The sequence below is a fragment of the Anabas testudineus genome, chromosome 17 (genome assembly GCF_900324465.2).
Source record: "Anabas testudineus chromosome 17, fAnaTes1.2, whole genome shotgun sequence".
NCBI classification, from domain to species: domain Eukaryota; kingdom Metazoa; phylum Chordata; class Actinopteri; order Anabantiformes; family Anabantidae; genus Anabas; species Anabas testudineus.
In genome coordinates, this window is record NC_046626.1 from 10,225,419 (window position 1) to 10,248,992 (window position 23,574).

The 23,574-nt window shown below is 39.6% G+C and overlaps 1 protein-coding gene across 4 annotated transcripts; it reads right to left on the reverse strand.

Moving 5' to 3' along the window:
- Positions 1-656: 656 nt before the first annotated feature.
- yeats2 (YEATS domain containing 2) lies at positions 657-22,053 on the reverse strand. Of its 4 annotated transcripts, none has more exons than XM_026374959.1 (30): positions 21,896-22,053; positions 21,357-21,462; positions 21,169-21,266; positions 20,975-21,067; positions 20,643-20,876; positions 20,417-20,535; positions 19,376-19,537; positions 18,218-18,329; positions 17,508-17,552; positions 17,260-17,428; positions 15,843-16,085; positions 15,073-15,240; positions 13,985-14,076; positions 13,143-13,319; positions 12,458-12,686; positions 12,073-12,231; positions 11,200-11,327; positions 9,122-9,268; positions 8,152-8,343; positions 6,743-7,115; positions 6,509-6,643; positions 6,066-6,182; positions 5,743-5,881; positions 5,489-5,565; positions 5,298-5,377; positions 4,148-4,352; positions 3,528-3,763; positions 3,308-3,382; positions 3,013-3,086; positions 657-2,076 (listed from the first exon to the last, which is right to left on the reverse strand). In XM_026374959.1, the coding sequence occupies exons 2-30, from the start codon at positions 21,454-21,456 to the stop codon at positions 1,968-1,970; spliced, it is 4,287 nt and encodes a 1,428-aa protein (XP_026230744.1). In that variant the 5' UTR covers positions 21,457-21,462; positions 21,896-22,053; the 3' UTR covers positions 657-1,967. The 4 variants fall into 4 exon arrangements, with proteins under 4 accessions (XP_026230744.1, XP_026230742.1, XP_026230743.1 ...); XM_026374957.1 differs by having other exon boundaries at positions 6,066-6,185; XM_026374958.1 differs by lacking the exon at positions 21,896-22,053 and adding an exon at positions 21,752-21,885 and having other exon boundaries at positions 6,066-6,185.
- Positions 22,054-23,574: the final 1,521 nt, after the last annotated feature.

Genomic DNA, 23,574 nt, shown 5'->3' on the forward strand with positions numbered 1-23,574 from the left:
GCACTTTCTATCAGATGTCTATTGGCTCTTTCTCTAGTACTGTATTAGTATTGTCTGAACAGAGTACGGATAGAGTACTGGTGGTAAATAACTGCTTTTCACAAACATGTTCCAACATCAAATTGTCAACCTCGGTATTCACTTATGTATAATTATATCCATGTGATCTAATTGCTTAATTGAGGGGTGTACAGAACACACAGGAAGCTTTTTGCTGTTGCAAAAAAAGACCCAACATACGCAGATGTTTCTGAGAAGGATGCAATACTTACTGTACATTAAACTAATAGTTAAAATGTTGAGATGTGACCATCACACCACGGATGTGGTGAGCGATTTGTTAAATTAAATTTCCAGGAACCCTTTAGCTTCCAGTGCCATCAATTTTCCAGAACTGCAGGCTGGATTCTGCAGCACAAGGTGCACAGTCCTCTGAACTACTATTAAAATAAGAAAGGTTCATTCACAGCTAACTATTCATCAACTAAGAAACACAGGTTAAACATTCTGACCGTGCCAGAAAATTATATATAATATTATATTGATAACAGACTTATCAAAGGTCCAGAATTTATCCGGATTTTATGTTAAAATCAACCAAAAGAACAAAAACAATGTTAAACAAGTAAAGTTTGCAAGAAATAATTCAACCAGAGTTTTCTTTGTTTATTAAGAATATTGATTATATTTTTGGTTTGCACTGAAACATGAAAATACATGTTTGGGTATCTTCTACACTAATTTGGTTTAACAGGCATCACAACCACTCCGCACACACTTCCATTTGTCCAGTCATCCACACATTAACATAATGCAAAGCTCCACATTAAAGAGAATTATCAAGCCAACAAAACACACAAGCACTCCCCATCATATTCATTAACTCTCATGATGGCTACATCCACACATTCACACTCACTCACACGCATACTACTGTTAGAGCATTGCTGGTCACAGGTGTTGACATTAGATAAAAAATTAAAACAGGATGTTGAAAACACCATCTAATTCATATTGGTCATATTCACTGTGTATATCACAAAATGTTGCTACACAGAACACTTAAAATTTACTTTCATGGGCTATCAAACTTGATTCATGAGGGAGAGAAATAAATATTGTGATTGGTGGTTTGCATTCATGACACAATGATTTGTTCATTAGACTATTAACTGTATCTCATTACAGTCGGATAGATGGTGATGAAGATCTCAGTGACAGAATCTGTCGGCCTTAAAAATATCAAATATAGATCTGTTGCCTCCTCTGAAGAATCGTAGAAAACTCCCTGCATGTTTTTTATTTTGAGAACCATGACTGCCTCTGCTAGGTAACAGGTAAGGTTGTTCATAATGATGGATCAGTGGTTGCCATGGTAATGGCACTTTTGGAAGAATGGCCCTGTTTGTTTTACCCACCAGACGTTCTCATCACTGATATGAAATAACAACACTCAGGTGCTCATTAGTGTTTCCAACCTTAGCTCTTACTCTCACCTCTGATTTCAAACTGAATCTTGTTCCCAGTTCAGGGCAGCAGGATGAGGCATGACGGAGGGGGCACTCAGGGTTCATTTCCCTACTGACTGGCTCTCTGTCTGGCAGGAAACACTTTATCATTAAAATTATCTTGTTATGAGATAAGCGAAAGCCCAACAGCCCGTCAAAGTCAAATAAGGAGTCCCACAATGGCTTTCTCACGATACATTAGGACCAAATGTTACAATATACAGTTTGTTATTCCGCTGCTGTCAGAAGCAAGCTGAGCCCTTCTATGATCAAGTTAATGAATACAGTACATTAGTTATTACTGCACAACCTGAGGCAAAACGACTACATCCAGATGTGAATATTCACACAGTAGAGCTGTCAGGTTAAGATTAGTGTCGCTCTGTCATAATCAGCAGTGCAGACAGTCCTCCAATCTCAGTATGTGTCAGTTCCCTGCCAGAGTCAGATTTGTTACCCTCACTTGTCCTTAGCCAAGTAACCCAGGTGTGAGTTGGTCAGGAAATCACAGGTAGGGATGCTGCAGATCGCCTGGTGGATGTTCATGGCTGTGATCTCTCTAGGAGCTCTGCAAACCCCAATATAACAAAGTTTAAGTTGTGAGCCTCAACACAGGAAGTATGTTTCAGGCTGCCTGAAACGTCACTGGTAGGCGTCATTAACTGCTTTATTGATTTTTCAGCTCTAAATAAATGCACTCAGCAGTCTCCTATCTCAGTTCACTGACCCACTGTCTTACATAATGTACACGGTGCAAAACTTAAAAGATACTCGACAGTCAAGGACAGTAACATTTCCTGATGTCTGAGCACAGCATAGCATACCTGCTGACAAAGCATACCAAAAAAATAAGGTGCAATTGTGTGGTTTCTGCAAGCGCTTAGGTAAGCTGGTAACAAAGATGGCAAATGTGACCAGCTTTTCCAGATTTATTACACAGCACAAAGCGCACACGATCCTATTTGTCAATCAGTTGCTTTTATGTCTCCTGTAAGCGAGAGCATATGAGAGCATGGTGAGGGCTGCCACTTATTACCTTATATTATGCATTAACTAAACATTTAAAAAAGAAAAGGCTGACATTTTTCATGTGTTAACAATCCCCCTAGAAAAAATACTTTCACTTTATACTGTCCAACTCAAGGCCACTTGTTTCTAATAAAGACGCAAATCTTTTAAACATCTAACAGATAGGTGTGAATTTATTTTAAAGTTCAAGTAAATGGGAAAAAAAAATTGAAATTTGAATTGAATTTTTTTACTAGTGGATTTTAAACTTTTGGAGCTTACACACGTATTTCCAGTGTGAGGGTATGTGAGGTTGACTCAAGATAAACTACAGTGCCCATGTTCACCATAATGATGATGTGAACTGGTACGACAGTATAGTACACTTAGATATACATTTAATACGTCTTAAAGTGGTTACTTTGTACAAGTGTAGATACAGCGCATGTGGTGGAAAATGGAGCGCAGGCTGCATGTTAGAGAAAAAACATCTGACCTGTTCTGAGGGGATTTGGCGTAGGCCCCAGCCAAAGCTTCTCTCAGGATGTCACTGGCAAACTGCTCTGTAGCCTGCAGTACATAAACACACACACAGTCTTGTGCTTAGTCATACAGAAGCCCACTCTATCGTATAATAAGGTGAACACACACACACACACACACACACACAATACTGTGTGAGGGTACATCTTATATATACTCTATATTCTTCATCTGAGTCAAGGGTATGTTGAGGTAATTATGAGTTACTGTAAATCTAAACTTTTATATATATTTATAAAGTGACCGACCTTCAGAATCATAGCCTCGATAACTGGAGCGAACACATTCTTCTCCACCTCAACCGGCTGGAAGGTTACCCCGATCTGGGAGAGACAAAGGAGTCAAGATATAAAAAAGGAGGAAGCTTCTTCTAGTTAAAACGTCCAATTACTAAGCCACACAATATAAGGATGTTTTTGATTGAACTCTCTGTATTTTCACTTCCAAAAACCTACAGATGCTCCTGACCTGCTGAGCCGTTTCACTGACAAACTGGGAAGACACGCAGGGGCCCAGGAAGAACTTGGGATCTGTGTCAGCTTCCTGCTCCTCCTCTTTGACCTTCAGTTTCTGGCAAGGTGGAGTTACGGTGACGATATCAACTATTTCATCATCTGCCTCCTCAGGTTCAGTCTTCAGCAGAGCTTGCATCTGCTCTAGCCGTACCACCAGCTCCTCGCAGCTACTCAGTGTTGATGGGCACTCTGCAGACAGATTTATATGTAGATTGAACACACCGCGTCTCAGAAGCAGAGAGACAAAACTAAACTAAGCAGCCTCGTCGCTCAACCTTTAGAGGCAAAATAGGATTACTGAGAAGCCCCTATGAATTCAACAACGCTGAACAAAAACACTGAGGCTGCACACTGGATGTCCTCACACACTACTGAACTGCAAACACATTGGTGTGTTTGGACCAAATGGTAACTGCAGGAGAACTACACCCACACATGCAACACTCAAGGGAAAAGTATTGATCCACTTTGAGCTGCTGAAAACAGAGAGTGAAGACTGTGAAATCGCAAAAACAAGCTGAAGTAAATATCTTCTGACAGACGCTGTACATCGAATCATGCACATCAACTCACCAGGCTCATTATCTATCTGCGTGAGGATGTCCTCAATGGATTCATCATCATTCTTGCGCTGGGGTTCAGGGTCAGGTGGCGTGTACCCCCTCTGTCGGCACCACTGCACCACCTCTCTAGTCTTTGGAGGAGTGAGGGCTTGCAGTCGGGGTGAGCGGTCCAACACATCCTGGACAACCCGCTTCACTGCCACGGCTCGCTGAAGCTACAAAGAGACATATCAAAATCTATGGTCTCAAACTGAAATCCACAAAATTAGTTTATATGCTATATACGCCACATGTAATGATGTGCTCTGAATTTCCTGCCACAACAAGTAAATCATTTGATATAAATATCCATGTCTGGGCTTGTCTGGGAGCCTTTTACAGTCATACAGAAAGAGAGCAGACAGGTAAGATGTGGGCTGCTCTGTATGAGCTATTGATGAACCCACTGGGAGGAGATGAGAAGAGACAACCAGGCAGAGATACACATCTGACCAGATAGGAAGACATGACGCAAGCAGAAAGCTTGCTGTGTCAGGAGTCCAGCACTGAACACCAAGACAGATTACACAGACAGGAAAACTGCAAACGATGCAAATTATCAGTGACATTATAGATGTCCGCACCCATAAACGTAGAAACTAAATGCTACTAAGCTAGTGTTGTGACTCTAGAAGAGAAAATGCGTAGACATTTTTATACATACAATGGTAATTTCATGTTTTTTTTTTGTGTTAATTTGTCATTAAATGTGATCTGATCTTTATCTAAGTCAAGGCTATTAAAAAATATAATGTGCCTAAAAAAATAACATAAAAACAATTTTGATCTTTATCTCTTTATTGGGAACAATCATACAAACCTCATGGTGATCGTGGAAAAAGTCTGTGTGTCTAATAAACAGATCATCAGTATCATATACTGAAATACTGTTCATATACTGACTGCATGATCATTTACAAAGGACTGAAACAGTAAAGACGCCGCACAAAATGAGTAAGAGATTTTATATATTATACATTAGATTTAATTATCATCACGTTTGTCTGTTCCTCCCAAAAAAAGTTATATTCACAGATAATTCAATCTGACATACCCATATAGGACTTTAATAGTGCTAGTATAGCATTCAATTGGAATTTTTACAAAACACTGAAACTCACCTCTGATGCTCTGCGCTTGCCTATATTCCAGGAATAATACTGCTCTACTGAAGAGGCACAGAATGGATGGGAGTCTTCAGCTAAACAAAGAATTAAACAGTTTAACAAAACCCAAAGTATTGGCTTTTCAGTCTGTTTAATGTATGGAGTTGGTTTATAAGCGAACCCAACAGAATGTAAAGCCCACTTACTCTTATCTGGCACAATCAGAGGGAATTTCTTCACCACAGCTGTCAACAGTTGCATCATGGTCTCTATGTGCTCAGTGCTGAGAAGAAGGCAATCAAGTGTTAGGTGTTCTAATAAATACACTCTGGCAAATAAATAAATGAATAACACACTGTTGAATGATTTTGTCTTAGTACAGGAGCAAAAAAGGGTTGTGCACATTTCAAAACAAACAAATTGATTCTTCTATGAATCTGTGACTTGTCCTCGAACTTACTTGATGAGGTCATGTGTAGCATTATCTACCCCTTGTTCTTGCTTAACGGTGGCAGCTGCAGAGGCAACATGAACAGGAGCAGTCACCGGGGGTGATGGACCAGCTGTGACAGCTGTGCCGACACCTGGCTCTGTCTTCACTATAGTGACAGAAAAATATTTGAATTTAGTTTAGTTTCATTTAGTTTGCTATTTTGACATGCGTCATTTGAAAGATGACCCCCAATCTCAACTATGGCAGAAAGGAAGAAGGCGGAGATTGGGATTAAAAGAGGGAAATGATGATAGATGAAAGTGGATGGAGTGGGGATGGACCCCTCTCACCTTGTGCCAGAGGCAGGGCAAGGGAGGGGGGGACCTGGTTGGCAGGACTAGGCGATGCTCCAGCTCCTCCAGAGGTGAAGGAAGAGGAAGCAGTAGTGGAGACTGGGCCTTTAGACACTACTATACACAGAGGAAAACACACACTCAGGATGGATCAATGGCCCATTAGGTAAAAATGCTTAACAGATAAAAATGAGGGAAGGAAGATGGGCCTTATAGAGAAAGAATAGAAGAAAAAGAATAGTATGCCTGAGTGTCTGATTCAAAGTGGGCATGAAAACTGAACAAAACTGCTGTTCGCCTGTGGAAGACGCACTCAACATTTGTTCTTAAGAAATTGTGGCAGACCACAAAGTAATCTATGTCAATGCAACTTCATGTTTTATTCATCATTTACTGTATTTTATTTACTTGAGAATGCATCATAATAAAAAATGCATTACCTTTTCCAACAGGCATGAGTATAGTCTGCAGCCCTCCAGATGCAGTGCCAACCCCGAGCTGCTTAAGTTGATTGGCAGGGATGGTTAAGACGGTCTGCTGAGAGCTCGAACCTCCAGAGTGAATCTTTAGCATACCTGAAAAAAACATAAAACATTCAGCATAGACAGAAACTTGTGGCTGTACCCGTGAAATATTTGTTCAAATTATTTAATCTCAACAAACTGTCTACCCACCTGAGAGAGCTGTACCAGTTTTGCTCCCTCCAGCTGCCATACCGCTGACTAATGAGGCTGCAGTGGCCAATGATGTGCCACTGCTTTTGGGCACACCCACCACAGTGCCCACTGCTGCACCCTTGGACATACTTAAAACAGGCATGTTGGTGATGCCTTTGGCAACAGTTACTACAGCCCCAGTTGAACCCGCAGAACTTTTTGTCATTGTGGCAGAGTTGCCAGCACCCTTGACTAGAGTGGCTAAGGCCGTCTTCGACAGGCTGCCGCTGGCTGCAGCACTGGCGCTCTTAGCGGCACTGATTACTGCTGCTTGGTTGGCTGCCACCAGTAGCGATTGGTGCTGAGATGCCGACTTCCCACCATCGACAGCCTACATGGAATAAACACAAACACAACCAGAAAACAGATTATGACAATGATCTACTTTGTAAATAAATCTGAAAATATTCTAAATGTTATAAGTGACAACTTTTTGTGTTTTGTTTTGTTTTTGCTTAAAAACACTTGACATGACATAGCACAAAGTCACAAATCAATTTTAAAATACAGGAGTACAGGAAGATGCTTTTTACTGTGGCTGGTCTTCAGAGTTGGTGTTAACTGCCTTGATTTGGTTCTGCTCATCATAATGCAACTCTGCACCAATCAGGTCACTGGCTTTAAGGAATTCTCAAAGACAAAAGAGTGATTTTCTCTCATGGAGCCCCCTCATAATGCAATTAACTGTCCTGAAAGAGCAGTTTTTCCAAAACAGGGACGCAGTGCTGAGTCCGCCTTTTGTGTTTGCAACAGCATCTCTGGAGCAGCGAATGCTTTTCATTGCTTGTTACGTCTGTATACATATTTCTTTTTGTGTGTTTCCATTTCTTAAATAATGAGGCCTGGCCGATCATGATTCCCATGCCCAGACCACTACTGATGGACTGCTTAAGGCTTTTCACATGCCATCTAAACTCTCCCCTCTCTCTGATAAACACATAACTGACCTTACTACTGCACTCACTCTAGGTGACTCCTGTTTTCCATGTATTTGCACTGCAGTGGCAAATGGTGCATTTCTAAAACATTTACCCCACTTGCAGTGTGAAAACAAAGAAAATGAATCAACTGTGATTATTTATCATGTATCTACCTGCTTGTTGCATATAGAGTTGTTGTACTTAGTAGTGTGTACTTTATTTCACCATGATAATAGTCATCAGATCACATATATTATCAATTATATAAATAGCTGGGAAACATGGAATTGAAAATCTTATACTGGGATTTGAAAAAGTAAATAGTTTGCAAGCATAAATAAAACTTCAGATCCATTTTGATGCAATTTCTGTTTTTCAGTTTGAATTCAAAAGCAAACAGCTGTCAGGCAGAATAAAACAGAAAAATATGAGGAGTGTGACACTAGCCTGTTGTTGGCTGGTTGCTCCTGCTATAGCGCTGACTGAGCCAGGGGTGGAGCTAGCAGCGGTGATGACTCCACCTGTCATCCTCAATGTAGTTGTTCCTGGCTTGGACAAGTGGCCTGCTGCTGCTGCTGTTACTGTCTTAACAGAGCCATCAGACAACTTCACCTGTGCACCCTGGGAGCTGCCCACCACCTAGCAATCAGAGAAAGAAGAGTCATCCAGCAACAGTCCACATAAACAAGTGAAGTAGAAAAAACATTCACATTCAAATTAATTTCAGAGCAATTTAAATTAAAAATGCTTTTCTTTCCAGGCTTAAACAAACCCACACAATTCACTCTTTTCTTACACTTCTTTGTGACCATGTCCACTAAAAGCAAAATGTACACATCAACCCACACCATTTGTATTAATCAGAAAGTCAATAACACAAACTTAAGAATAAATACAGCTATGGCACTGTTACATAACGCAAGACAGATTAAACTGTGTGAGGGGACTTGTCCACCTCCAGCTCAGTAACATATGAGTGAGTCAGGTCCTTCTCTGTTAAAGCCAGTCGCTCACTCACTAACAAAACTGGAACAAAAGGAAAAAAGTGACTCCACATAAATCTAAGTTTTGTGTTGCATTTGAACATTGTCATGGTCTGTGAACAGTTTAAAGATAATAATTTAGAGAATACATAAAAACAGTGAAGAGAAAATTTAGACCAGAAAACGGACACAAGTCAGTATTTTGGGAATGAGGTAAATTAGTCACATTTATTACTCTGAATTAATTCTACTGACCATTAGGACACACTCACATGAACTCAATAAAGAGCAAGCAAAATATCTGAGCCACTTAAATCTTAAAAATAAGATTTAAGTCACTGGCCTGAATCTTAAAAATAAGATTTAAGTGCAGACGAGTTCGGTTTTCAGCTGGTTTTTGAACCAGTGGTTACAGTCATGTTCTCCATATATACCTGGGCCAGAATGGCTGCCTTCTGCCCAGCTGTCACCCGGATGGCCTGCTGGGTAACAAGTGCTGGAGATGACGATGTGTGACCTGTTGAACTGGAACCACTCTGCTTCCCGGAGCCCTGCGCTGGCTGACCAACCAGAAACGTGCCCTGGTAAAAATGAACAGAGTTAGGAACGAGCTAAAGATCACACTTCCAAGTCAACCTCTCTCTCAATGTCTAAATTCAGCTCAGTTAAACCTACAGTAATGAAACCTGTGCTCATTATTATTACACAAGTGCATTTTCTCAGAATAATTTTTATTGTTGAACAGATACAATATTATGATAGATTCCAAATCTTTATTATTGTGAAACACGAGTCTTACACCAAAAAGTTACATTTGTCTTAACTGAAATAGTTAATTTCCCAAATTATCATCATACGTTTAAAGAAATGTCAATTACTTTCATGAGTCCTGCATACGTAGAATCTTTCAGTTTCTTCCTGGCAAATTTTAATTGAAGCTGCCAACACAGACTCAGTGATGTATATTACTTTCTGTCACCATACACCTCACACTTGATGGCACACAACCTTTAAACTAGATTTAAATCAGGTGAACAAGAGCGCAACATCAGCATGAGGTCATCTTTAATGTCTTTGCTGAATAGTCAATGAGTGGAGTTACTTGGATGCAGCATATCATGGTCCATTTCAACACTGGGGGCTGCTCGACTGCTGTCTTACAGAAACTGGCACTAGTGTTTGGAGACAATTTTTAACCTATGATCCACCAATAGGCTCATCCATCAGGTCCACCTAGTTTTATGTTCACCTCATCAGTCTATGAAATGTTTGAGAAATCAATGTGAAGGTATTTTTAGCCCATTCTTCTTTAATGGGGGCTGTGACTTGGCCTTTCACACTTTGCCAGTAGCTTGGATGACTGTGCACCCTGTGCTTCTGCAGAACCCATTTTTGGAAAATGATGCTATTGGAGGTTAAAATGCTCCTGGAAGCTTCATGTTTAATATTTTACAAATCTCTTACAGTTATTCTGCACCTTCCCTTCTCAACACCTGTTTCGTGACTTTGCCTACCCTGGCTGACAAATCTTTAGACTGTATGGTAATCAAGTCTCAACAATTTAGCTATTTCAGTAGTGCAGCATCATTTTGTTAATTTTAGTCTTCTGTGTCTGTTACTTCTATTTTTCTATCCATTTTGCCTGAAACAAAAATCTGCTTAGTAATTGTACAGACCACAATATAGGGTGTGCCAATTAAAACCACACCATCTCTCAATAAAGCAATAGCATCAACCAGGAATGCTTCTACAGAGTGAATATTGAGCCTGACAGAGTTTGGTGTTGGACCAATGTTTGTGAAAAAATATTTAATCAGAATACAGACTTATCTAGTAATTATGCACAGACTGTAATGTGAATGGGAATATAAATAGCTTTCATAAAGCCTTCTTTAAAAATCAATTCACCAGCCTTGTGTCTCTTAATTGGAGTGTGTAATATGAAATGTGTTGGTGTGTTTGTCCTAACTCTCTAGCTGTTTTAGCAAGATATACACAATAAGCAGTTGTAGACAAGTCATCACTCAAAGACTGACTGAAAATAGGAAATCTGTCTCTCAACCTTATTTTATATTAAGGTGGAAACCTGAGTTGACAGCTTCATTACATCAAAATATGTATATCACATTGTAGATATCCATTTTGAATTTGACATGAAAGAGTGTTCCTTTTCAAATACTGTATAACTACTAATTATGCTTATAGCATGCTCAACCTCTCTATTTGTATTCAACAAAAGAAAGAAAACCCATTTGTATACTATGCATACAAAAAAGTCTAAAGTCAGATTATGTTGAGTATTAAATCAAACATGTGCAAAACATCTTTGGTTTGTCATAATCTTCCAACAAACATTGCTCTACACATGCCAGCAAATTAATATGGTGTTGGCTGCTCTAATAAGATAAAGGAGGATCCACAACATGTCAAAAGACACCAAAAAGAAAATGTTTTTCCCAAAATATGTTGACCAGCATGGTTTGCTTTATAATATAAATACATTTCTACTCACCTGCGGGGTCTGTTTAAGAATATATGATGTGTAGGAGAGGTTGGAAGGCAGACAGCTTGAAGAAGAGGAGGAGGAGGAGGTCTGAGAGCCCCCAGCGCCTGCTGATGAGCTGCTCTGGGACTGCTGACCTAAATTACAGAGAACCACATACAGATCAGTCTCAAATCTGATAAAGAATTCTTACCGATATTCTTTACTGCAAATTACAGCTCCTCTGCTATTTATTTGAGTAATTTCAAATAAGGTAAAGAATATTTTTGACAGGGTAATATTGGTTTACTGCTGTGAGATTTACATTTTAGACATAATTCGGGATGCTGCAAAATCAGTTCAGTCTGACTACAATTTGACAGAAATTGGGCCGTGAGAAGGATTCGCAGCCAGCAGTAGACATTAAATACTCTGCAGAATGAAACATGACTATAACTGACTCACTGGCCAGAAGGTAGCGCAGAAACTAAAATCTGTAACTGCCACCAGTATGCCTCCAGTTGCACAGTCACTTCAGAAGTGGGTTTCTCCCAAACTTTATAATGAGCCCGGAGCAATTAAATCTTTAATACAACTGTCTAAAATATAAGGCAAATTGAAAGAAAATTTCAGGAGGAAAAGTGGCCGAGACCTCAACCCAAGTACTGTGTCACCTGCACAATTTTCAGTTTCATTTGGATTTACAGAGACAGTAAAGCTATCCAAAACAGACATCCATCCACAGACACAGCAAGAGAACAAATGTAAAACATCAAGTAATACATAAGTTACTGAATCACTCACTTGAATATGAAAATTTTAATGTAGAGATTTTATTAAATTTGAAAAAACTAAATAATGTCTGTATTTTCAAAAACAAATACAATATGTAACATGTCTTACTTGCACTGGAGGCTCGGAGGATTGCTCCCTGTGGGATGAGAAGCAGCTTTCCCTTCCCTGAGGGGTTCTTACTGTTGGTGGTCAAGTAGAGTTTGGTGCCTGGAGGCAAATTGGCCAGATTGGCCAGGTTGTTGGCTGGTAGCTGAAGAGTAGCCATCACTTTGGACGTACAAACATAACAAGTTAATCACTTTTATGAGTTTGTATTACAAATTTCAAAATAAATGTGTTGTCTACTGGTGTAGGTTTGGATATTTCATGATGATCTAATATGAAACAACTACATACCTGACATCATGATAACAAGTGTAGAATAATTTGCAGTGAATCATGTACTCTTATGCAGCATGCATGTGTGTGTGTGTGTGTGTGTGTAAACGCTGACCTCCACTTTTGCCACTTGGACCACCAGCTGCTTTGGCAGCAGCCTGCTGACCAGAAATGCCACTAGTTCCACTGACGATGGCTTTAGCAACTCCTTGTGCCAAAACCTGCTTCCCACCCACCACCTTGGAGACAGAGGGGTTGCCCTTGGCGACCAGAATCTGTCCGCTGCTGATAGCAACCTGTTTGACTGCAGACTGAAGTGTTGAGCTAACAGGAATACCCAACATCTAGAAATAAGAGAAGGGCCAAATATAGATTTTGAATGACAATACATATAGGTAATAATTGATTTATCTATTCATTATTTATTCAATTACTACATATACAACATGAGGAAATCAGTTTTAATGCAAAAATACTAATACATTTCCTTAACAAATACTGTTGCAATTTCTGAAAATTATTTTGACATTTTAATTGAATGATGAAATTTGTTTATGGTCACAACAGGCGCTTATTAGAGTCACAACCGTATGTATTTTATTTTCATATCTTTCGTGGGATGAGTGTCCACAACCAAGCTCACTACTCTTCACTACCGCCATTTTACTAATGCTTTTCGAATGTTATGATTGCTATTTGCATTAGTATGCATGACAGACTCACTCAATATAACACTGTTAACATGTAGCCTACGGGAAATGATTGGCATAATTGTGTGGGTACAATTAAGAGAGACTGACCTTGCTAGTTGTGGCCCCTGCTGCCTGTTTCTGGGCCGATACAGAGATCATGTGACCTCCCTTCACTGCGACAAACTGATGTGCTGCTGTAGCGGCAGGTTGCTGCTGGCTGGTTACTGTGGAAACCATCTGCTGCTGCTGTGTTGAAACTTCTCCCGGCTCTTGCTTAATAATAACCTGCACAAGAATTGAGTGAACATGAAGTAAAGAATCGTAACAGAAAAGCCCCAATGCAATGAAACCACAAGAAGCTGAAGATATAGCAGCTGGGATATATGGAGTTAATGTTACTCTCTAATAAAAAAAACATACATTTATTATTAATAGATTTAATTTTACTGTGAATTACGATCTTTTTTTTCAACTGGAGATTGAACTAAGAAGAGATTTGTTGCGTAGAACAGATTTTTGCAAATTAGAAAATATTAATGATTGATCAAGGTGTTTTTATATTCCCATTCTGACCTGACAGAATCTAAGCAATTGAGAGACCACTGTGATAAAACAAAAATTTTAAAAGTATCGGTTTTCATTCTTTGCAGATCGTTACGGGATGATGAGCAGGTGGGAGTGAGAAGCTTTTACAACACAGTACTGATACTCTGACTGAAAAAGATCCATGCAATTCTCTTTGCAGAGTGATGTCCTATTTATATAGCTTGTCAAAGCACTCACAGCTGCTGAAGATAGCACGCTGGCCTACTAATAATACCACACTGCGTTGTTAAAGGTGCAGATACTACAGGGACATACCATCTTCCAAATGGTAGGGGTCAGATGAGTAAAAAGATGTCTCAGTTCATAAGAATTCATGTTAAAGGGTGACACCATTACCAACTCACCTTCACCCCTGACGGGAGGAAAGTGCCAGTGTGAACTTTAGGGCCTGGAGAGCGAGTCCCTTGAGCAGCAGACTGTTTGACTGCAGGGCTTCCTGTGGAGTAATTGCACATAAAAACACACAATAAGACATGGAAGAGACTACACCGGTGATGTCTCACTGCTATTCATGGCAACTCTTCTACAGATATCAAGGCCATTCTAGTGCCATGTGACAGCTTCCTGTCCAGGTTACTCATTGTGGGTGTTGAAGCTGAGCTTTGGCTGCTGCATGTACTGAGAGAGCCACTGAAGTTCCACTCCTTACCTACTGCATTAAATGTTTTTTATCCCAAAATTGGTGAATGAGCCAAACACCCACATCAACCTCATCCAGTCTGATAAAACATCACTTAATAGCACTTCAGCCTTGGTGCCAGAGCTGTGCATTTATCGGAGGAAGTGTGGGAGTGGCTGAGTGGGCGAGAGAGATTGAGTGTTTCAAAGGACAGAGTTCCTAAGTGAAATATGAATTGATGTTGCTGATGTCAGGAAGTAAATACTACAGTCTTAGTGACGTAAGATGACTCTGCTCCATGTTGAGATGACGCACAAATAAACTGTACAATTGCTTCATCTGACAGTGAGCTATCACCTTTGCAGATAATTGCACATCTTGTTCATGTTGAAATTTACAAACACATACAAAATTTGATTTGAGTGTGAAGTCTCATCCACTTAATCTGGACATAAAAAACAGCAGCTTAGTCACCATGGTAACCTCTTATCCAGCAACCATCCTGCTGGCTCACCACACATCATACTTAATATGAGTGCTAACAGAAACAAAAGAGAGACAGAAGGGAGGGAGTACAAAGAGCACGACGAGGGGTAAATGAGGACAAGCAATAGAAACGCACTAAAACAATGAAAGGGAAAGTGAGACTGGGGGAGTCTGGAGATTGTTGTTCATCATCTGTTGTGCTATATAGTACATCCTTCACAGTTATTTTAATATTCTATCTGGGTGGCTCAGACACTGTTCTTTATTTTGTTGCAGGTCGACTTGTGGTTTCAAGCAGCACTTTGACATTGAGTGGGAGATGTGTACCTGTGGAGGCGGCAGATGAGGAAGCCATGCTGATCACCTGGCCTGGCTTGTCGACAATGATATAAGGATTGTTGAGCACTGACGAAGAGCTCTGCTTGCTGTGGACAGGAGTGGAGGTGGTGGGTGTGCGAGGAAGTGGGGAGTGGCTTGGGGTGGAGATAGGAGAGCCTGTGGGGGGCAAAGTTTTCAGGTAATTAGATGAGTTTTTTAATATTATTATTATGATTTTTACCAAATTTTTAACTGGCTTTGCAAACTGATGTCAGTTTTCTTTGTTGGTAGTTTCATTAAAGGTAATTTGGCAAAAAAGACACATTTTACAGAAAGAGTGATCTATTATTAGGCTGTCACAAGGGTATTCTGCAGAAATGATTTCTTATTCTTGCAGAGCACAGCAAATGTGTGCCTGGAGGAACTAATCTTGTTTTTTTTAATCCTGTACAACAAATTCCTACAAATTAATTTTTTTAATCAATGCCACTGAAAAGAAAAATGAGAGATAGCAATAACATCAACTTTAAAACGGTTAAAGTATAATGTGGAAATGTATGTGTTTGCCGTTAGCATCTTTTAATAACATTCATATGTTACACACATACAATGTGGAATTTAGTTAATTCTAGCAATATCACATGAAAGAGAGCTGAGAAAAATTACATTATGTTATTTGATTGACTAAATATAATTTCTTATCTCGGAAGGGCATGTGTAAAGCAATGAAGAAAATCATTAGACCTACTGAGAAATGGCCACCGGGTGGAGACAATTACCTGACACAATTTTACAGCTCATGGTGATTGGTTGGAATGATTTCCCAGGAGACTCGGCAGGACTAGGTGGCTGAGCTTGTGGGACAATCTTACAACTTGCTGTGATAGGCTGAAAGGCGGAATTGCCATGGGAACCCAGGGTGATCCTATCATTGGCTTTGGGTCGAGTTGGGGTGCGTTCGCCAGCAGTGAGGCCTAAACTGTGGCCCCCTGTAGGTCTCCCCACCTCTGCTTTGGTGGACCCTGGGAGCAGAAATGCATTTAATCCAACCTTAATCTGGTGTAGCTCTGTCATAGAGGTTTTATCAAAACTAGGCTTTTGACTTACTACATCATTTTGTTGAGTACTTACAGTGAGACCCATATACTGTATCTTGCCTAGTTGTGAAACACTAATTATAACCCAATAATAAGATATAATTATCTTGTGACATGGGGCAGGATGGCTATTAAGAACACAAAACCCAGTCCAGTACAGTTAGGTTAATAAGTATCTAAAAAGTGACAACTTTCATGATTTTGGTTCAGGATGTGATCAAGATTTGTGTAGACTGTCAGTTTTGTGTTTGGCGAATAATATTGGATAAACCATGTAAGAACTACAGACCTTTATATTCATAAACTCCTAATTTGGGGGTTTGTAAAGTTATATTTTATTTTATATTTGGAAAGTTGGCTGCCAAGGATATGTTATCACGTCTTTAGTTCATTTGTATTTTTCTTTAGCATTTGGAACCTGTCATTAACTGTTAGCTGTTGTCAATAAAAGCTAGTGGATAAGTCACCATTGGCAAAAATAAATCTATCAGAGAGATGGTAAACCATGAGGTGCCAGGCGAAAAAGCACTTGTGATCTTAGGAGCATTGAATGGCTTCAAAGAAAATAGAAAACAACTGCAATGAATGACAGAAAAATTATTTTCCAGGAAAAGGAAACCCCCTTTACAACAGTCAAGATCAAAAACTGCCTTAATGTGAAAGGGGTGTCTGCGTCAGTATCAACAATCAACAGAAGATTTAACTGAAGTTGTGAGAGCTTTACCATGTGCTCAGATTCAACCAAATAGTTAAAAAACTGACTGGATGGTGCTTTATGTTGCAGATGGACAATAGCAAGCAAAACAATTTAATGTTCTGCAATGGCTTAATCAATCTGATCTGAATCCAATAAATCTCATATTTTACATGGAGGCAAAACTGAAGGCGAAAACACCCAAAAACAAGCAGAACATGAAGACAGCTGCAGTAAAGGGATGACAGAGTATTATCAGGTAAGAAACCAAGCGTAAGTGTATATTCACCGATTGGCTGTTGATATGTAGAGTTATAGAGAGTAGTGTGTCCTTATTCTTCAAATCTAGTAAAATATATAATTTCATAATTGCATTTAAAATGTTCAATCCTTCTTTGTGTGTACCTTTGTCTACACTGTGGTCATGTGAGACTGGAGAACTGGAGCGTCCAAAATTTTGGGTCAGGGTGGTGGCCGACATGGGGCTGGCTGCTCTGTGAATCACATTGGAGGAAGACGGCTGAGGAATATAGTCCTCCCCAAGAGAGTTCCTATGGAGCTCCACATCAACCACCTGGAACAAGTATAGCTTATCGTCAGAGAAAAGCTCAAAGAAGTCGCTGCAGGAAATACAGTGAACATCTATAACTTACAGTTTCCACCCCAAGAGTTTGTAGCCCAGTGTATGTTCTGTCCAGCTGCAGAGGAACAAATAAAGTCAGTGAAATTAAAGATTTGTATGGAGTTACAACAGTAGTGATAGCAAACTGGACACTAGTCCAATAAACTTTAAATGATATGAAACGTTGTTTTATAATCTACTGCACAACCCACCTACTGCAGTGCACTACTGTGCCAGTGCCACTGCAATAGATCTGTTGTTCTGCTACATACACTTGTTGTTGGTTTAAGTTATTATTGTTTTTAACACACTCAGCTGTTTGCTAATGCATATTTGCACTCTACTGCCCATTGTATATACTGTCATACCATTCTATATATTGTTATATTTATTGCTGCTGGACCCTCCGAGAGTTACAATAAGGCCTTTTGTCACACAACATATACAATATGATAATTTAAGTTTTGTTTTTCTGTTTCCACTGTTGTAAAATGTCTGCTGATGTGTCCTACTAGTAAGACAGCTCAAGCCCTAGTATAAACAGATTTTACCAAAAAACTAAGGGGATAATAAATCACTACTAGAAACCCATTTGCAAGTTACTGGTGGCAGTACAGAAAACCTAGCATAACTGAAGCATTAGGATGTCTCTAAGAAGCTGAATTAAACTTGAAAAACATGCTTCAGTTTGAAGAGAAATGAAAAACAAGCAGAATAATGTGGTCTATGATGTGGTCTGACCTTTAGCTGGTGGATGATGTCAATACGTTTGTTGCGAGGGTCTTTGAAGTGGATCTGGATCCTTACAGGAAACTCACCCCAGCCACGACGGGTTAAATGAAAAGGAGGCTCACTGAGAACAGATAAATTTAAAAAGCCTTATGTAACGTGATTAATATACAAATGTGGACTACAAAAGTCTACTGTATAAAAGGATGCATGACTCTATAAAAGAAAAACTAAGCTTTCACCCTGGTTTCTGACTCAAAGTGAGTTAATAATCTCTTAAAATCAATGACTTGAAGGTCTCTCATCTTCTCCTACTTTGAAGCTTGAGGTTTTCATCATCACTTTATCGACACAGATTTTACTTACTGCATTTAACAAGGCATATGAGGGTATAAGGCTATGAGAGATGCATTTTTTTTCTTATTTTAATTTATCCCCTCCATCTACATTCAGGCTGTGTTAACAGTCAACATAGAGCATTGGGCCTGTGTGGTTTATATGTGGCTCCTACGACAACATGAGAGCGTTGCCTGAGATAGCCAGGAGGCTACAGCTCAGGATAAGGACTGCTGACTGATGAAAGAGATCATTTATTCAGATGCCACAGGCAAACTTAAATCCTTTTCCACTTTTACAGGACAGAAAAATGAAAATTAAAACTCTTAATCTCAGAACTGAAGGCACCGAATGTTCTGATTTTTCCCGAAGATTCCTAAATGCCCTCCACAGCACTATTATACACACCTCTGTGCTTCAGGCTAAGCCAAACCCTTAAAGAAGCATGCTTTTCAAACAGACATAAAAGACTGTGTGCTCATTATTAGTCATGCTGACATGGACTTCTAGTCTGACTCATTATGTACTAAATGATATCACAGACTCCACCTAACGTGTGCGAACAATCTGAATAATTATTATGTTTTTTCTTAGTCTGCATAATAACTACAGCAGATTCACCTGAGATAAGTATCACTCAGAGAGGCAAATGCTGTGTTTGTTTTTTACTTTTACCTGTGATACTTCTGAATAAGCTGCACTATCATATCCACAAGGGGGTACTGTTTATTAAAAGGTTTTCACTGTTTACTGCTGAGTCTTTACATAGTGCAGCCAAGTGCTTCCATACCTTCTGCCGGCCTAAAATATGTATAAAAGCAGACTGATACAAACCTCACTTCAACTAGGTCATTAGGTTTGTAGCTGGGATGCAAGAAGAACCAGACTTTCTTTACGAAGTGGTCTATGCTGGGTTCTCTTCTGGAGCCTCTGACATACACCATCCATTTATGGGTAGATTGATCGTTTTCTTCACGCTTATCAGGGGGAATGTACCTGAGAGTAATTGACAAAGGCAGTAGGTTAATACATATGGATTATATTGTTCAAGATAGATTAGACAGGTAAATGCTAATCACATATTAAAACAAAGATAGGTGACAAGCAGGTGGGTAAGACTGTGAAGGAGCTGGTACTTTTTGTCCCACAAAAAATGTGTCGCAATCAAAATTTGATTAAAGGGAGCACACCCTGGTAGCTGAATGATTACAGCGCATGCCACATAAGCATCCCTAGCCCAAGTCCAGCTGGAAACATTGCTGCATGTCATATCCCTTCTCTTGCATCATGTTTCCTGTGTGCCTCTCTCGTACTACTACCAAATAAAGGCAAAATTTAAAAGATCTTGCAAGAATCTGATGCTGAAAAAAGTGTGTGAGCTTTTATTTCTTCTTACTGAAATATTTAAATCTATCAATAAAAAGTTACTATTCCATATATATTAAAAAAGATACAATGGTTATTTAAACCATCATCAAGACTTGGCTGATAGCAAGATGCAGCTCAGCTCAGATCTTCAGCTCCCAGTCATGCACAAAACATAAAAACTGTAAGGGCAAGCTTTAAAAACACCAAATTATACAAAGCTTCTTAGGGAGCAACATTTCATATCAACAAACATGTAGAATCACAAGTTTCTCCTTGTATCCTGGTCAAATTCAACCATTATTTTCAGTTTACAAAGGCTGTCTGTTTGTGAGTGTTAAAACCTCTACAGCACCATGCTGCCATCATTCTGGCTTGACTTTATTAACTAAAATAAAGGAATGTTGTGACCTGTATGATATTTAACTAGTGAATTTACAAAAAGAAAGGGTTGCAACACAGTTCTATAAGATGACTGACTGAGTGACTCTTATTAGTCTGGTTACGTACTTGGATACATTCCCCACTACAATTGTCTTCTTCACGTAGAGTCTAGAGGCTTCATCTCCAGTGGTATGATAGGTCACCCTTTGTTCTGCTCCTATGGACGATGGCACACCGAAAGTATCCTAGGAAAAATATACAGCAGGCTTGATCAAAGATGAATGCGTGCAAAAGACACCCATTTATGATTCATGAAACAATCAATAAGCTCGTCTCTGTAAGTTGAGCTCACTTTGCCCGTATTACGTCCGGGTCTGCGCTCCTGCCTGCTGATGTCCTCTCTCCAGACTCCCTCACCATCCCTCTCAGCTCCCTCTCCTTGATGTGAGAGGGATTCAGACTCTGAGTGACCCAGAGATGGAGTCTCAGAGCCCTGGTTGAGAGGGGAAGATGAACGGGATGGGGACTCCAGGAACCGGCGGATGGCTGGATGGTTCAGCACTGCAGGATCATTCTTCGAGGCATGCTAAGACACAGGGGAAATACAAATTGCTGCTACCATTTCTTAGAATAGCTGATAATTGAGTACGGACCTATATGTATCCCAAGAATGTGCAAACGTACCTCTGGGACCTTTGACATCCCAACATTTGCATAGTAATTAGCAACTATACATGCCCTCAGCTTGTCCATCATTCTCCTGGCTTCATTGAGTCTCTGCAAAACAATGAAATCTGATTGAACACAACAGTCTAACAAAGCCAGCATGCAAAGAATTTCTATTCAAGAAAAGAAGTTTTCTATAATCCTACAAATACCTGACTTATCACGTCTATTTCGTGCTCTTTGTTCTTCATCTCCAAAGAAAACTGCTCTCTGATGATGGTTTCAATCTTCTGTACTGTGGCTTCTCGGGCTGTCAAAGACCAGGCATCAGCTGAGTACAGGTAGTTGTACTGTCACAAGCAAAGCAGGTGTAACTGTCTCAATCAGTGCATGAACTTACCATTATGTTCAGCCGCTTTGTTTCTCTTACTATTTTGGACAAGCGAAATGTCTTCATAGTCGGGATCACTGCCTTCTATTTTCCTTTTAAGTCCAGACATGGCTGGCTGTAAAGAAAATGTGTTGGGAACATGTATATCAAAACAGTTGATGTTAGCTAACCATGCCCATTACTAGTTGTGATGATGCTAGCGTTGAATTAGCCGGCTAGCTGAGAAACTGGCACACAGTCATTAACCACTGCTAATTTTAGCAACGTTAGCTAGCTAGCCATGCTACCAAACTATCTACCACTTAGCATGTGGTTATACTGTCCTAAGATTTGATACAACCGTGGAACTAAGCTAGTTTAATTTAAAATAACAAATGTTACTGAACCGTGTTGTGTCTCACGACCTCAGCGTTAGTGAGATACGTGTTGCTCCTTCGTGCAGCCGGCAGAGCTGTAACGTTAGAAACCGCTATCCTTGTTTGCTAGTTTTGCTAACGTTAGCCCACGTTTGTAAATACCCAGCTAATATGTTTAAAAATCAGACTTACGGGACTGCCCTGTACTGTGGACCAACGTTACTTTGTGAGGCGTGTGTCTTAACTCAGTGGGAGCATATCCTTTTGCGTTATGCTATATTAATCTCACAGGCTCGGGTTTAGTAAATGGCTAAATCTCGAGGTGGCCATGTATGCTAAATTGTGGGGAGTTAGCCGTGCACAGCCTGCAACAGCCGCTAGGGCGCACTGTTGTGCAAAATACACGGTGTCACTGAGGAGCCCAGTGAACTGCAGGTATTGAGCACATTTCTCTCTGGTTTCGCTCAAAGGAAGAAGGAAGCAGGATGCAGTTATGAGAAATCTATCATGTTAAGTCATATATGCATTTAATTGTTAACTGCAGAAACTGGATGTTCATAAATAGCAGTGTGCCACTGTTCCATCACTGACATGACATGTCATGCATCACCTCTTTGCAACCTGCATGATCTTATGATGACCTTACAGTTCTCAAGAACACATAAGACATTTTAAGACATCAAGTTTTTTTTTTTTTTTTTATCACTGTTTCTGTAGAAATGATTAGTCGTCACATGATGGCAGAAATGTGATTACACGCAATGAGACAACAATGCACACATGCTTGATTTTAAGCCAGGAGAGTAGACCCACCTGTGGCATCAAAACCTGACATCAGCATTACCAGCTATGCTGTGAACTAGGAGGCCAGCACAATAAGGCAAGAAGGGATATATATGCACATTTTACATCAATAATATGATCAGTTCCACAAGCTGTAACATTAGCTACTTTAACTGTCTAGATAATATCTCATATTTCACTATCCTAACCTCAAATAAAACTACATTATCACTGAAGGGTTGTGCAGACAACTTCCGACCCTCAAACCAGCCTCGCCTAAAATTTAGTTGTATCTTTTATCCAGACAGGTTTAATATCATACAGTTTAATTTATTGCTTTTATTAACACCAGAATAATTAATTCCACCATTTTACCACAATATTGGCATCCTTATTCATCTGTGTGGTGATAGTACGGTGCCAGGCCCAACTGTCTCCTGAGGAACACTAATGTACTCGCTGACAGGAGCTATGATATACAATGTCTTCCTGTCTGCAAGAGTGTGTAAATACTGTGTACTCAATGAACTCCTTTGAATGCTTTCTACATTGTTTGGTGTTAATGGAGAGATATTGTGGTCTTAAGAATCTGTAAAAGGAATGTTTGTGGTTTGGACAAAGCCAAACTATGAAGTGAAGTACATAAATCACAACATACATCACAATAAAACACCTTATGATTGTTTACTACAGCACAAGTTTGCTCAATTCCAGCTTGAAATAGTGTGGCTACTTTTATATACTGGTTTCTTGTTCAACACAATGGCTCATTAAAACATCAACATGATTGATTCATTCATAAAAGGCTCAACGGTCGTATGACGCAGATTGCATGAAGCTCAGTAAGACCTCAAACTATATTTCTTGTCGTTGGTTTTTTACTAAAACTCCTCATTGACATCAGTGCTGCAGTTGATGGTAACAACAGCAGAGGGTTTAATAATTTACTATAAATCACTTCTTTTCTATCTTCCACAGTTTATGGTGTGAATGTGCAGATATTAATTTCATTTGATTAGCCATCAATGCTTGAATCAGCTTTATCTATCACACCCACCACAACAGTGGAAATCTTATTTCTTTTATAT

Bases quoted from the DNA above. Each gene is read 5' to 3' on its own strand.
- yeats2 (XM_026374957.1), bottom strand. From the start codon at position 21,456: ATGTCTGGACTTAAAAGGAAAATAGAAGGCAGTGATCCCGACTATGAA. The intron at 6,186-6,508 runs GTAATGCATTTT...CTCTGTGTATAG, and splicing joins ACTCATGCCTGTTGGAAAAG to TAGTGTCTAAAGGCCCAGTC. The intron at 3,764-4,147 runs GTGAGTTGATGT...ATCTGTCTGCAG, and splicing joins GCAGATAGATAATGAGCCTG to AGTGCCCATCAACACTGAGT.